Below are 16,059 nucleotides of genomic sequence, written 5' to 3' on the forward strand. Positions count from 1 at the left end.
GTTTTTAGAGGAATTTAGTAATTAGAGTTATTTTTTGAAAAATATTATGTTTACAGTAAGGCACTTGCAAAGGGAATATAATTTTTATGTTTAAGAAATCACAAATGTGAAACGTGTGTTTATCTTATTTAACTTATATCGAGCCCAGAGCATGTCTATATGTCTGGAGGCTCGTAGTTTAAATCCAACACATAAATAGTCATTTACTGTTTCATTTGAGCCACAGTGTATGTCAAATAAAGCAAAACAATAGCAGCCTACAGCACATGGGTGGCCCTGATAACAAAACCAGATACTGTGGCTGTAAATGGAAAGAATGAGGATTTACGGGGGGGCGGAGGGGTAGGGTGGGCGACTAATTAGGCTTTTCTGTGTCTTAGCTGGGCACACATTGTGTACAGCGTGAGTGTTTTCTGGCCAACATATTACACAGGGATTAAATGAGAAATCGGGGGGCTCCAGTGGACAGTATTAAAGCCCTGCACGCAACTATGCCATTGTGGTGACAGCTTTTAATCTTTTAAACCACGACACAGACGGGCGGACGGGGGAATAGTGATGGAGAAAGGGCTTTTCCTGATAAAGGAAATAATTTTATCTTAGCAAGAAGGAGCTCACAACGTGTCACTCAAAATCTCGGCCCCCCCTCCCCAACCGTCAGTAATGGCAACAAACAAAAGATATGTTCATTTATTCCATGCAGCGGTCATCCATGTTTTGTATTATAATTTATGGGAGTCTGTAGATTCAAATTCATGTGTTTGCCAATGTAATGACACCGGAGGGACGTGAATGACAGCGTGGTGTTGATAATGAGGGGAAATTATTAAACACATTATATAATCAGATTTTTAGATTCTGATATTCTGTCTCGCAATCTCTTTTTCGCTGTTAATTTAAACCAAACTCGGCAGATGCACAGAAATAGGCTTGCCTCCATTTCCTCAACTGAAGACCGAATGTCTTATCAGCCCATTTGCATTGCTATTGTTCTCATGCAACAAACGGGCCGTGTGATAAAAATCCACAAAGCCACGGCATGGCAGAAACTTCATAAGATAGATCAAGACTAAAGAACAAGTAAAGCACGCTGGGCTTTTCTCTGGTAATTGCCACACACAAAACATCAGAGTTTTTCATTCAGATGGCTTCTTTCTGTCAGAGGCACTGTAAATGCATCGCTTCGCACGCTTCAATTAGACACGCTTAGATAGGTGACAGCAATTCCATCAAACAATTAGCTGCCATTTAATGCTCATTAGCAGAGATGCATGTGTCTCATTTAATGTGGCTGCACAATATTTCCAAAGGAAAACACTCTTTGACTTTTTTATACACTGATTGTTGCACAGTACCAAAAGGAACCAAAATGAACACCTGTTGAACAATGACTCGCTACATGACAGTCTGTGTTTACATCTTTAGTGTAAAGAAATTGTAAATATTTTTGGGCGTTAATTTTTAATACACACCAAAAAAAAAAAAGAAAAATTTTATAATGCAAAATATCAAATATACAGTATATATATATATATATATATATATATATATATATATATATATACAGTGTGTATATATATATACTGTAAGTAGATAGTCAACATAAATGGTAATAATTGTGAAAAATATTATTTGAAAAATTCATTACATTATAATTAGAGAATTAATATAATGAAAATATATATTATTTTAAAATATATATGATTTAAGAACATTTTGTATTTTGAGTAATAATAATAATAAAAATATATATATATATTGGTAAACTTAGATTTTTTTAAAAGTATTCCTTGTCCAAAAAAATAAAATAAAATATTTGGCAAGATATAATAAAGGCTATTTAAATCAATTGAGTGACTATTTTTCCTAAGCCTGTTGCATCAGAAATGGAGATAAATGCTCTGTATACTCTGTGCCAACTGGGGCGGCATCTAATCATGGACTCACTTTGATACAGTACATAGCTTACGCTCCTCCGTAACTGCTAAAATTAATGCCAGCCCGTGAAGTTTTTAATATCTGTGCTGAGGTCCCCTTTTCCAGCAGGATTTGTTAACATGGTGCCATGTTTCATTTCTGCCTATTAGTGCATGTGAGAGACTTTTAAGAACATAATTAAAGTGGGACGCCCCTGTGGGAGCGTTCAGGTAGATTAAACGACTTCATTAGCTTCACGCTACAGCAAGTGTGCGATGTAGCCAGCGGACAGAAGCAGTGGTCTGAGATACAGGGCTTCCCTGCTGGGAGTCGACTGTCAAAGATCGTACAGCGTGTGCAGACGCATCTCGTTAGTGAGAGTTTTGACGGCCAAGCAGATTATTACCTCAATTCTGTCTGGCTGAGAAATTTTGAGAGCTTTTTAAAACAACCTGGACTAGTTTATAGCACTTTCAATGGCCAGTGTTGATTTGTTCACTATTTAAAGGTGGTTTGCTGGTCTTAACTGGTCTGATTTAAAGGGATAGTTCACCAAAAAAAATAATTCTTATTTTTTACTCACTTTGAAGTTGTTCCAAACCTGTATGAGTTCTTTCTTCTGTTTAACTCATAAGAAGCTGTTTTGCTAAACAACAGTTGTTGGTGGCCATTGATTTGTTTTTCATACTATGAAAGTCAATGGCTACCAGCAACTGCTTGGTTAAATCATGTAAGCTGTTTAGCTGAAATCAGATAAGACCAGTAAACCACCTTAGGATGATTTAAGCAGTTTTCAATAGCATTAATAGAGATTTTGGGCTATTTGGCTTTTCATCACTATCGAGAGAGAAATATGAACAGATCAAGCACCGTATATAAGTCCAAAACACTGCTGGAAGAAGTGATTGCTTAAAGTTAAAATAACATAATGATGGATTTGTTGATAAAGAAACAAACTCTACGTCTAACAAAAATATGCCTTTTACTAGTATTTTATCTCATCCGGGGATTTTTTTCATTTATTTTTATTAAATATTTCAGAAATGCCTAATCATTTGAACTCCATATTCAGTCTAACTGCGCCATCACAAGGATTCTCCAAGTCAATAATGTCACCAGCTGCATTTCTCCTTCTACTGTTAATGACTCTTCAAGGTCACCCCACATTAAGATAAGTTGGTCTCCATCTATCAAGCACTTAGAAACAGGCACCACTTCTCTTGAGTGAATTGATCTGATAGCAATTACCCTCCTGAGCCTAGAAAATTTAAGATGGGATCTTTGAAGGACGCAGTCCAACCACAACTACAGACAATAAGATTAAGGGCCAAAACAGAAGCAAAACTGGATGCACGTCCACACAGACCCATAAACACATATATAACTATATGCATATTAATGCAAGTATATGAGAGAAAAACTAGATAATAGACTCCTCTGCCCTCGTGCTCTATGCCACATGGTGTAGTTAATATCAGATTGCGAGCCACAAACAATTAACTCCTTACGGCCCTCTTATATATCCATTAAAAGCCTCCCTCTGGGATAAATAGACATTTTTACACATGGCTGGTTTCGAATTATGCTTCTTTCTTCAGGCTAACACAAGCCATTTTCACAAATTAAGATATGCTTGTGTGTCAGAGGTATATGGTTATTTGTGCATGGGGGGTTGTGTTCGTGGGCTTTATAACTCATGCACTTCCTTATAGCCTTGGGATCAATTAAAGGAATAGTTCACTGAAAGTTTTGTCCTCATTTAGCCCTATACCACCCTAACTCCCTGTATTGTTTCCTTACATTATATACACTTACATATACACATGCTTTTAAGATGTATTAGAATTGCATATAAAATATATTTTGATTTCACCATTTTAACGCAAACTAAATTATAACTAAATTATAAAGTTATAAATAAAACGATTATTTTATATATACAAAAATATTATTGGATTTTTTTTTAAACAAGAAAAATACCATTTCACAATTTCTGCTTCAACATTTCACATTTACTTAAAAAAAAAAAAAATATATATATATATATATATAAATATATATAGAAATCTTACCATATTTTTTTATGCTATTACAGAAATCTTACCATATTTCATTTATGGAGTGCATGTGAAATATAAAAGGAGGTGTTCGATGTCCGATCTGCCATTTTTCATGAAAGTGGATGATGATTTTATATTGTCAAGCTTCAAAAAGGAACATAACATAAAGCTGCAATTTAAGACATCCTTAACTTTATTAAAACTTAGTAAATGTTTTATTTGTGGAGGAACATAGCAGATAGCAGTACAATGAAATGAAATATGTTCAGTAACTCTTAAATCTTTTTTGCACAAATGTTTTCATATACAGTATAATTGGCCACATGACCCCAAACCTGCCAATGTAATGATGCCATGTCATATTCATAATCAATCAAGTCATTTTAACAGTTTTTTTTTTTTTTTTGCTTCATTGGCAGTATGAATCACAATTTTCTTTTGTTATCTGAAAAAGATACTTGTTTGGAATGACATAAAAGTGAGTGAATGGATAGCAAAATTTGTTTTGGGTGCACTGTTCCTTTAAATCTACAGAGGGGACATTTAGCAAAACCGCAGACATTATTATGACTGAAGAGTAAGTTAAATATGCAGGTAAATCCTCGTATTGTAATGCAAAATATGATCCACGCTGTTTGAAATCAAAGACCTGTCTATTTAATGACTATCAAAAGGTCATGTGGTCTGTGTTCACTGTTATTGTACTCGTGCTTCTGCTTGAATTTCATGCATGAATTGGCATTTTGATAGTCAGAGCTGAAGCTTGAAGGCCCAAACGTTTGCAAGCAATCTTCTCTCCTTCTTATCCATCCTTATTTATTTCTTTATTTATTTTTACCCTCCGGTTGCTCGATCTTGAGACTCGTTCACATGTGGTTTGAGGGCCAGTGGGCATTAGGTCTTATCTTGGTCGCATGGCTTCAGGATCCGGACGGTGCCAGTCATGCTCGGTATCACTGCTGCAGGGATTTTTGCCTGGGGATGGATTGGCCGGCTCCAAATGTCACTAACCTTGATTAATGTCACCCCTAAAAGTGCTGCCATGGATAGAAAGATGCAGAAGTTTTTGTTTTATGATTTGAGAGAAATAATACAGCATGTACTGTACACAACCTGTGGAAAATCTTTGCCTTTTGATAATTAAAAGGCACAGTGCATCACAATGCAAAGCTTCTTCATCAGTCCATCCAGAAGGAAAAGGCTGCAAAAACAGGTCTTTCAGAAATCTGCTTTATGGTAAAAGCTCCAGAGAGAATTGATTTTTAATGAATACATTCAAGCAGTTAAAGGATTTCAGTCTTGACATAAACATGAGCTGATGTGCCTCAGAGATTTATTCTGAACATTTTGAAATAAATTAAATTTATGCGTTCACTCGCACACTGCCGTTCAAATGTTTATTTATTATTATTTATTTAGTTATTTTTTAAAGAAATTAATACTTTTATTTAGCAGGGATGCATTAAAATCTATTTTAGATAAATGTTCTTTTAAAATTTCTATTCATCACAGAATCCTGAAAAAAGTATCACTGTTATTAAAAATATATATGAAGCAACACAGATAAATAATAATAAAACATGTTTACTGAGCAGCAAGAAGGATCATGTGCCAATTCAGAAAATTCAGCTGAAAATTCAGCTGTGATCACAGGAATAAATTACATTTTTAGTATATATTTAAATAAAAAAGTTATTTTAAATTATAATAATAATTCAGAAGAGTACAATATTTTTGATCAAATAGATGGAGCTTAGTTAAGTGCAGATTTTAGGAAGGTAATGAGAGGAAATACATTTTTAATTATAATCAATGTTTACAGTCGTTAAATTTACTATGCACATTTTTTTATTTGTATGTGACTTGTACCTATTATTATTTCCACCAATTCTCAAGTTCTTGAAAATGTTCAAACAAAATGCTAAACATTTCAAATACTATAAATACTACTTTTATGAAATAATGGAAAAACTACTTCCAGAACAGGTGGCCACTGCTGTACTTTATTGACATTATTCATGAGCTCATTAACATAAGGCCGCCCACTTTTAAATATTTATGCTTATTCATCAACTACTACTAGATTTGTGATTGGTTATCCAAACAAGGTGATTTATATCCAACCGAGGTGATTTAGATCTTTAAAAATATAAGTTTTGAGGGTACAGTAGCAAAAACAGTTTGTTTAAGGGTCAAAAACTACACGGGTAGGCATTTTGGTGCAAGAAACTTTGACTGAAATTATACTTGGACTTAATAACAATGCACTTTGGTTAGGCCCTTTAGGGATTCAGCCATTATGTAAAGTTAAAACAACAAAGCAGAAATGTTTGCGTTGTATATTAGAGGCTGAATGGGAGCATCTGTTTTATGAGTCTCACAGGAAACAGTCATTACAGTAACAGTACAGGCCTCCATACATCTTTAAAACAGTTCACCGCTGTGCTGTACGTGTGGCTGGTCCGGATACGAAGCAGCGAATGACACACTAACATGAGTGTGCTGGATGCGTCTGGACCCTGAGCGATCAGTAACCCCTTCAGTGGAGAGAGGTAGTGTGTTTGGAGGACCTGTGATGGAGCGCCACATTTCCAGCCATGATTTAACTGACAGAATCATTCATCACTCAGACAATCCTGCCAGCTCATAAGCAGCTGTTGTTCGGCTCCCATAAGAGTTCTGACGGTGTTTGAGAGCATGAAGAGTGTTTCCGTGTGTGTTTTTGTGAGTCTTCCTGAATACTCTCTTGGTCTCTTAAAGAAATAGTTTGCCAAAATTAAGATCCATTATTTACTTACTCCTGTTGTGTTACTCAGAATAAAGTTTGGAAAAGATGAGGGTGAGTATATGATAATAATAATAATGATAATAATAATAATAATAATAATAATAATAATAATAATATTAATACATTTAGTTTTATATACAACAGCACCTTTAAAACAGTTTCTCAAGGTGCAATATATAACAAAACAAACTAATTCAAAACAAGCTAAAATATAAAAATCTAAACAATCATGAAAAAGCTTACCTAAAATGTTTTTTTATAATGACAGAATTGTCATTTTTGGATGAACTACTCCTTTAAAAGTGATAAGGTCAAATATTTGACCAAGACATTATCAGACATAATCTTTTGCATAACGCCACATCTTGTAATCTTTGGACAAAAAAGATTATTATTGTTATTAATGATAATAATAACAAGGAGTGACTATAGTAAGCAATTCTTTCAATATTTTATGTTATTTTGGACACATTTTTTTTTTTTTCGTAGTTACATTGTACTCCAGCAGTGTAGCTGTGGGCATGATATATTTACTTCTTTTATTTTATTTTATTTTAATTTACTTTATTTATTATCCAACCAATAATCCAACACATCTCTATCAGTCTTATGTTTTTATTGTAAATATAATATAATAATAATCAATATAATAAACAGTTTATCTTTTTATAATTTTTATATTTTAGCCAAATTGAAATTTATGTGGTTAAATTTGTAATGTATTCAATTTACAAGTTTTAACAAATATTATATTATATTATATTATATTATATTATATTATATTATATTATATTTTATAGAATACTATTCTACTGACTAATCTAAGAAGTTTCTTTTTTTATTTTTAAGTCCATCCATCCATCATCTTCCGCTTATCCGGGGCCGGGTCGCGGGGGCAACAGTCTAAGCAGAGACGCCCAGACTTCCCTCTCCCTAGCCACTTCCTCCAGCTCTTCCGGGGGGACCCCGAGGCGTTCCCAGGCCAGCCGGGAGACATAGTCCCTCCAGCGTGTCCTAGGTCTTCCCCGGGGCCTCCTCCCGGTGAGACGTGCCTGGAACACCTCCCTGGGAAGGCGTCCAGGAGGCATCCGAAATAGATGCCCGAGCCACCTCAGCTGGCTCCTCTCGATGTGGAGGAGCAACGGCTCTACTCTGAGCTCCTCCCGAGTGAACGAGCTTCTCACCCTATCTCTAAGGGAGCGCCCAGCCACCCGACTGAGAAAGCTCATTTCGGCCGCCTGTATCCGGGATCTTGTCCTTTCGGTCATGACCCACAGCTCATGACCATAGGTGAGAGTAGGAACGTAGATTGACCGGTAAATCGAGAGCTTTGCCTTACAGCTCAGCTCCTTCTTCACCACGACAGACCGGTACAGCGACCGCATTACTGCAGAAGCTGCACTGATCCGTCTGTCAATCTCACGTTCCATCCTTCCCTCACTCGTGAACAAGACTCCAAGATACCTGAACTCCTCCACTTGAGGCAGGAACTCTCCACCAACCTGAAGTGGGCAATCCACCCTTTTCCGACTGAGAACCATGGCCTCGGACTTGGAGGTGCTGATTCTCATCCCAGCCGATTCACACTCGGCTGCAAACCGTCCCAATGCACACTGAAGGTCCTGGTCTGAGGATGCCAACACGACAACATCATCCGCAAAAAGCAGCGACGAAATCGTATGGTCCCCAAACCGGACACTCTCCGGCCCTTGGCTGCGCCTAGAAATTCTGTCCATAAAAATTATGAACAGAACCGGTGACAAAGGGCAGCCCTGCCGGAGTCCAACATGCACCGGGAACAGGTCTGACTTACTGCCGGCAATGCGAACCAAGCTCTTGCTCCGGTCGTACAGGGACTGAACAGCCCTAAGTAGGGAGCCGCTGACCCCATACTCCCGGAGCACCCTCCACAGGATGTCGCGAGGAACACGGTCGAATGCCTTCTCCAAGTCCACAAAACACATGTGGACTGGTTGGGCAAACTCCCATGAACCCTCCAGCACCCTGGAAAGGGTATAGAGCTGGTCCAGTGTTCCACGACCGGGACGAAAACCACACTGTTCCTCCTGGATCCGAGGTTCCACTATCGGCCGAATTCTCCTCTCCAGTACCCTGGCATAGACTTTTCCAGGGAGGCTGAGAAGTGTGATCCCCCTATAGTTGGAACACACTCTCCGGTCCCCCTTCTTGAAAAGAGGGACCACCACCCCGGTCTGCCAGTCCAGAGGTACTGTCCCCAACCGCCATGCGATGTTGCAGAGGCGTGCCAGCCAAGACAGCCCCACAACATCCAGAGACTTGAGGTACTCGGGGCGGATCTCGTCCACCCCCGGTGCCTTGCCACCGAGGAGCTTTTTAACTACCTCGATGACTTCAGCCCGGGTGATGGACGAGTGCCCCCCCGAGTCCCCAGCCACTGCTTCCTCAACGGAACACAAGTCGGTGGGATTGAGAAGATCCTCGAAGTATTCCTTCCACCGCCCGACGATATCCCCAGTTGAGGTCAACAGGTGCCAATCTCTACTGTAAACAGTGTTGGTAGGGCACTGCTTCCCCCTCCTGAGGCGTCGAACAGTTTGCCAGAATCTCTTCGAGGCCAACCGATAGTCCTTCTCCATGGCCTCACCGAACTCCTCCCAGGCCCGAGTTTTTGCCTCCACGACTACCCGGGCTGCAGTCCGCTTGGCCTGCCGGTACCTGTCAGCTGCCTCCGGAGTCCCACAAGCCATCCAGGCCCGATAGGACTCCTTCTTCAGCTTGACAGCATCCCTTACTTCCGGTGTCCACCACCGGGTTCGGGGATTGCCGCCTCGACAGGCACCGGAGACCTTACGGCCACAGCTCCGAGCAGCCGCAGCGACAATGGAGGTGGAGAACATGGTCCACTCAGACTCAATATCTCCAGACTCCCTCGGGATCCGGTCGAAGCTCTGCCGGAGGTGGGAGTTGAAGATCTCTCTGACAGGGGGCTCAGCCAAACGTTCCCAACAGACCCTCACAGTACGTTTGGGTCTGCTGAGTCTGTCCAGCTTCCTCCCCCGCCATCGGATCCAACTCACCACCAGGTGGTGATCAGTTGACAGCTCCGCCCCTCTCTTCACCCGAGTGTCCAAGACATATGGCCGAAGGTCTGATGACACGACCACAAAGTCGATCATCGACCTCCGGCCAAGGGTGTCCTGGTGCCACGTGCACTGGTGGACACCCTTATGCTTGAACATGGTGTTCGTTATGGACAAACCGTGGTTAGCACAGAAATCCAATAACAGAACACCGCTCGAATTCAGGTCAGGGGGGCCGTTCCTCCCAATCACGCCCCTCCAGGTGTCACTGTCACTGCCCACGTGAGCGTTGAAGTCCCCCAGTAGAACGACGGAGTCTCCAGTCGGAGCACTTTCCAGCACCCCTCCCAGAGACTCCAAGAAGGCCGGGTAGTCCGCACTGCCGTTCGGCCCGTAGGCACAAACGACAGTGAGAGACCTATCCCCGACTCGAAGGCGCAGGGAAGCGACCCTCTCGTTCACCGGGGTAAACTCCAACACATGGCGGCTGAGCTGGGGGGCTATTAGCAAACCCACTCCAGCCCTCCGCCTCTCACCATGGGCAACTCCAGAGTGGTAGAGAGTCCAGCCTCTCTCAAGAAGTGTGGTTCCAGAGCCCAAGCTGTGCGTTGAGGTGAGCCCGACTATCTCTAGTCGGTACCTCTCGACCTCCCGCACAAGCTCAGGCTCCTTCCCCGCCAACGAGGTGACATTCCACGTCCACAGCGTATTATTTTTAAGTATATTTGATTATTGTTAAAAATAAACAATATAAGTAAACAATAAATACATTTTGGCCAAATTAAAATTTATTTGGTTGCATCTTTTATGTACTCAGTTTATTTGCAATTTTTAACACATTTTACTTTATATTATATTATAAGTATGTTTTTGTATTAAATGATTTTATTTTAAAACAATAATCCAGTAGTTCTCTATTAATTTTATGATGATTTCATGTTGAAAGTTTCTTTATGAATTGTGTAATTGGTCTAACTTGGTTTATGGCATTTACGTGGAAAGACACCCATACAGGATAATTGAGTTGAGCGTATGAAGTTACACAACAGTAAATAAAAAAAAATTGATTTGTGCCGATACTTGAATGGTTTCGTTCTCCTACAAGAGTTTGTATAGTCAAAAACACCAAGATGGTTATAATTTTCAACTATATTTATTTAAGGCTGGTTCACACGGCAGGATAATTAGACCGATTTTAGCCCCGATTCACCCCTTCCGACAATTTTAGGATGCTCCGATTATCGTAAAATAATCTGATCAAATATTCCTGCCGTGTGTGGTGTGTTAAGACTGCTCTCCTCTGCTCGGAAGAATGTCGGGACCGCTCCGATCTCAAATCGGGGATATCCAACATGTTGGATTTATTTGGCCCGATTTCTTCTCGTTTGTGGTGTCCCCCGAGGACAAACAATCACGCAGCCTGTGGACTGTGGGTGTAGCCAATCAGAAAGCGAGGTGACGAGGCAGTGATAGTACCGGGAAACAAAATCAAAACAGCCGGCGTATATAATATAACAAATACAAATAAAGTCGATGGGCATAACTACATCCACAACTGCAGTCCACCAGAGTACAAACGAATATATGAACATTAATTTCAACGGTTATTAATCTGTGTAGTACGTAACAACATTTCTATGAGATAAAACAACAACTTATCTCCATATTATGATATAGCAAGTATAGTCCATGCTCGCGTTGTCTCCACCTCTTTGACCATCGCCTTTTCTTGTTTTTCTTATGTTTTTTCCCGTTAAAAACAAAGCACAAACTATGACCACTGCATCCTCTTCGTCCGCCATGATTGTTTACTCTAAAGTCACGTTTGATCTCGAGGGATTTTGCGAGATTTCCAGTCTGACCTGGGAATGCTCGGGAGTCAAATCGGTTCGTGTGTGATGTGTTGATTTTGCCGTGTGGCTGCACACCACACACTTAGATCCGTGATTTTTTATCGCTGTGTGTGGGGTCTCTCATATTTGGAAAATCGGCCGACAATTTTAAAATCGTCCCGTGTGAACCAGGCCTTAACCATCTACACAAAGAGTAAAAATCAAGGTCAGCATACAGTGGCTGTAAATATTCATTAAAATTCATTGTAATGCAAATGTGGATGCAAGGAGCGCGGCGCTCTGACAGGTGCTGACAAACCAAACAGTGTGCCAATGTGCAACAAAAAAAAACGTAGAACAACGCAGCCGTAATGTAGTGTATGTAAACACCACCAGATAAAGAGCAACGGAGTCTCTTCTCACCCCTCGTGCTTTTTTAACCCTCATCTGCTTTGAAAAGACACTTACTGAGTAGGAAGAGTCTTAAAAGCGGAAAAGGTCACCGAAGCTCATCATGATGAACTCGCGTCTGTCTGTCTCAGTGTATGTTGAATGTGTGCTTCTGATTATGTTGCCAGCGGTAGTCGGTCAAAAACTTCAAAGCGTGTAGACGTCACTGTACTCCATGAGCGTACGGCCCCAATGTTTATCGTGACCTGCTTTTCAACTCAGGAGCTTTTCAAAAAAACATCAAGGGAGGGAAGGATTAATCCGATCAAGCCAAAAGAGAAAACAGACAAGGATAAATACTGCAAGAAGGAATACTTTTTGGACTCCCTGGGGTTTCTGTCAGTGGAGATAAAAAGCTTGTTGTTAATTCTCAGTCCTTCTTTCAGATTCCTCACCCATATACTTGTTGTCCTTGTTGATACTCTGAACCGCTGCATTTAAGAGTGACACGGTCACTTCACAATTTTTTGCACTTCATTTTGTTCAAATAATGTTACCAGATACGGTTAAAAAAAGTTTTCTGACCATCTAAGCAACAAATAAGCAATGGATTGTTGATTGTTAAACTGTGTTTTACTTTCAGCATGTGAGGTGGGCTTCTACAAGCCAGTGGCAGGTGATCAGCTCTGTGGGAAATGTCCCCTCCACAGTCACTCTGAGACTCGAGCAGCTCTAACCTGCCCCTGTGATGCCAACTTCTATCGTTCCTCTACAGATCCTCTTGCCTCTCCCTGCACAAGTGAGTCTTCATGTTTGCAAATCATCAAACCAAGAAATCTTCCAACTTTGATTTAATTTTAAGATACAGTCGGACAGAAAATAATTTTAAAACACTATATGAATGTCAATGCATAACATGTAATATAGAAAAGATTTCAAATGCTGCTGGATATTGCCTCTTCACTAACTTCAGGTTACTTTTTTCAATTTTAGAAGTTTCAGTATTTTAAATGAGCTATTGCTGAGCTATGAGCTATTTTTTGTAGACTTACCACAGATTATTGCAATAAATATCCATTTTATTTTATTTTATTTTATTTTATTTTATTTTATTTTATTTTGATCAGCATGCCTGATCAAAGAAGTAAAAAATAAATAAAATGGGAAAAAATAAATAAAATAAAAATATTTTTGTATATTTACTTTGCTTAAAAATTTTTAAATCTGTAAAATAAACATTTTTAAAATAATTTAACTATTTTAAGGGTGCTTTAAGTCTCCCAATACTTTCTGGGACCAAAAATATAACTTTTTTTTTTTTTAATGAGTGGAAAAATCTCAAGACAAGATTACTTGTTGAACTGGGGTCGCGTGGTTACTGAAGTGCAAATTCAATCATTCTCTTTTGATCAGCTAGCCTGATAACCACCAGTTCCCTCAACCTCTCTAATTAACCTATAATTAAGAACTGTCCAACTTCGCCCTCCCCGCAGGACCTCCGTCAGCTCCAGTAAACATCATCTCATCTGTGAACGGCACCTCGGTCAGTCTGGAGTGGGGTTCACCTTTGGATCCAGGAGGACGCAGTGATGTCATCTATGATGTCCTTTGCCAGAAGTGCGACAAAGGCGGGACGCAGTGTGAGGACTGTCGGGTGGGTGCCAGAGGGGGTAACGTGGTGGGCAATGGCAATGGAGGAGCTGCAGACTCCAATGGAGCTGTCAGTGGGACAGTTGGAGGAGGAGGACCTGGGCTGAATGGGATTGTGGTGGCCCGGACAGGAGCAACCCTGGTGCGGTTTATCCCTCAGCAGATGGGACTTACAGAAGCATGGGTGACGGTGCTGAATCTCGCCGCTCACAGTAACTACACCTTCCGTATTGTTGCTCTAAACGGAGTCACGCACTTGAGCAGCGAGCCCCCACAGTCTGTGACGGTCAATATCACCACAAACCAGGCAGGTAGGAGACACTAATGGGTCACTTAAGTTTGATTCCATTCATAATTCCTAAAACACTGCCAATTGAAAATCAAGGCCTTACTAGCCTGTGATCTAGTCTAATCTACTAGGCTCCAGTCAAAACTAGCTGACTTGTCCATGATGTGTTTTGAAACTTGGTCAGCCTCAGCCAAAGTGTTCTGACAAGGTTGAAATAGTCCCCACCAACTTATTAACCACCTAAAGTAATTTGAACCTGCTATTGATAATAATGTACCAGTTTTAAACAGATTAATCAGTGTATGTTGATCTCAGCCAAACTAGCTAGTAATCTATCTGATGAACTAACTTAACTATCTTGAACTTGGTAATGTCCATAAATGACTTTTGATCAAGTTTTAAGTTTTGAACAACTTAGTCAAGGTGGTCTACCAGCCATAATCAGGTTGACCTCAACTAAACCAGCTATTAATCTAACTGATCAAGCACCTAGACTAGTTTGAGCTAGCCAATGATCACAAATAATAATTTTGAATAGCTTAGTCAAGGTTGTCTACCAGCCCCTAACCAGGTTGACCTCTGCTTCATCCTCTAGCTGATCGATCACCTTAACTAGTTTGAACCAGCTAATGACTATACATGTTCAGTTTTGAACAGCTCAGTCAAGGTTGTCTACCAGCCCCTAACCCGGTTGTCCTCTGCTCTATCATCCAGCTAGTCTAGCTGGTCAACCACCTAAACTAATTTGAACCAGCTAATGACTATAAATGACCACTTTTAAACACTTTAGTTTAGGTACCAGTTTAGACACCACCCCAAACCAGGTTGACCTCTGCTCCATCGTCTAGCTTGTCTCGGTACTCATCTTAACCAGGCTGACCTATGCTCCATGAGCAAGCTGGTCTTGCTGACCAACCACGTAAACTAGTTTTGACCAGCTAATAAGCCTAAATAACCAGTTTTGAAACCATTGGTATGAATAACCAGATTTAAACAGTTTAGTCAAGGTTGTCTGCCAATCCTAGCCAGGATGACCTACAGTATGTTCAATCAGAAAGCTAGTCTAGCTAATTAACCACCTAAACTAGTTTGAATGACGTAATGACTATAAATGGCAAGTTCAGTTTAGGCACCATCCCTAACTAGGTTAACCTCTGTGCCATCAGCAATCTAGTCTAGCTGATCATCTGAAGGTGGTCTACTAACCCTAAACATGTTAATCTTGAGCCACTAGCTAGCATACTTGCCAATCAACCACAACCAGCTAATCAGCATAAAGACCAGCTTCGATCAGCTAGAAACCATCTAAAGCTGGTAGTATACAGTATGTATTTTCCATCAGAAAAAAAAATGGTAATAGAATATAATTAAAATAGTTGTGAAATGACTCTGGTGACTTACTGAGGTAACCCACATGTCTTTGTTTTCACAGCTCCGTCTCAAGTGATGGCCATCCGACAGGAAAATGCCAGTCAGAACAGCGTCACTCTTTTCTGGCACGAACCTGCGCAGCCCAATGGAGTCATATTAGAATATGACATTAAATATTATGAAAAGGTAGTTTCTTCATCAGAGTGATGAAGAGTGACACTTAATGAAGGGTCACATTTTATAGACTAGCCTGGAGTCAAATATAGTTTAACCATTTGATTTATTGACAGCTCAGGCAAATTACCAACCAATAGCACTCTCAGACTGTTTTGCCGATATTATTTAAAGTGACATTGAAGGCAAACATACTGAGCCATGCCAAACACTGGAGGGAAGTTAATTGTCGTGCAAGCCGGGAGCTTTGCTGCCTAATGGCGCAAATGAGATCTCAGCTGTGACAGAGAATTAGTATACAGTGCCTAGTCAACAATGCTGCTATGTAAATATGATTTACGTGCAATCCCTGTTTGCTGAGCTGCTGCCCATGTGCTGATTCCTGGGGAATGGTGCTTAACAAAGACCACGAAGTTGTTTTTGATGGATGTGCAGTGCTGGCGATCTCCTCAGGGAACAGAAGAGGAGCATCAAAGGCTTTTTAACAAAGCGTAATGCTTCGGAGGGTACAGAGTTCACGGACGCA

The 16,059-nt window shown here is 40.3% G+C and overlaps 1 protein-coding gene across 1 annotated transcript in view; it reads left to right on the forward strand.

The window, feature by feature from the left end:
- LOC113055508 (ephrin type-A receptor 8-like) overlaps positions 1-16,059 on the forward strand; it is a 66,309-nt gene that overhangs the window by 40,114 nt on the left and 10,136 nt on the right. Inside the window, exons 4-6 of the mRNA XM_026221871.1 lie at positions 12,693-12,848; positions 13,543-14,010; positions 15,421-15,545. Coding sequence (XP_026077656.1) covers positions 12,693-12,848; positions 13,543-14,010; positions 15,421-15,545 — 749 coding nt within the window. The remainder of the gene's footprint in view (positions 1-12,692; positions 12,849-13,542; positions 14,011-15,420; positions 15,546-16,059) is intronic.

Source organism: Carassius auratus, chromosome 36, assembly GCF_003368295.1.
Source record: "Carassius auratus strain Wakin chromosome 36, ASM336829v1, whole genome shotgun sequence".
In the NCBI taxonomy this organism is placed as follows: domain Eukaryota; kingdom Metazoa; phylum Chordata; class Actinopteri; order Cypriniformes; family Cyprinidae; genus Carassius; species Carassius auratus.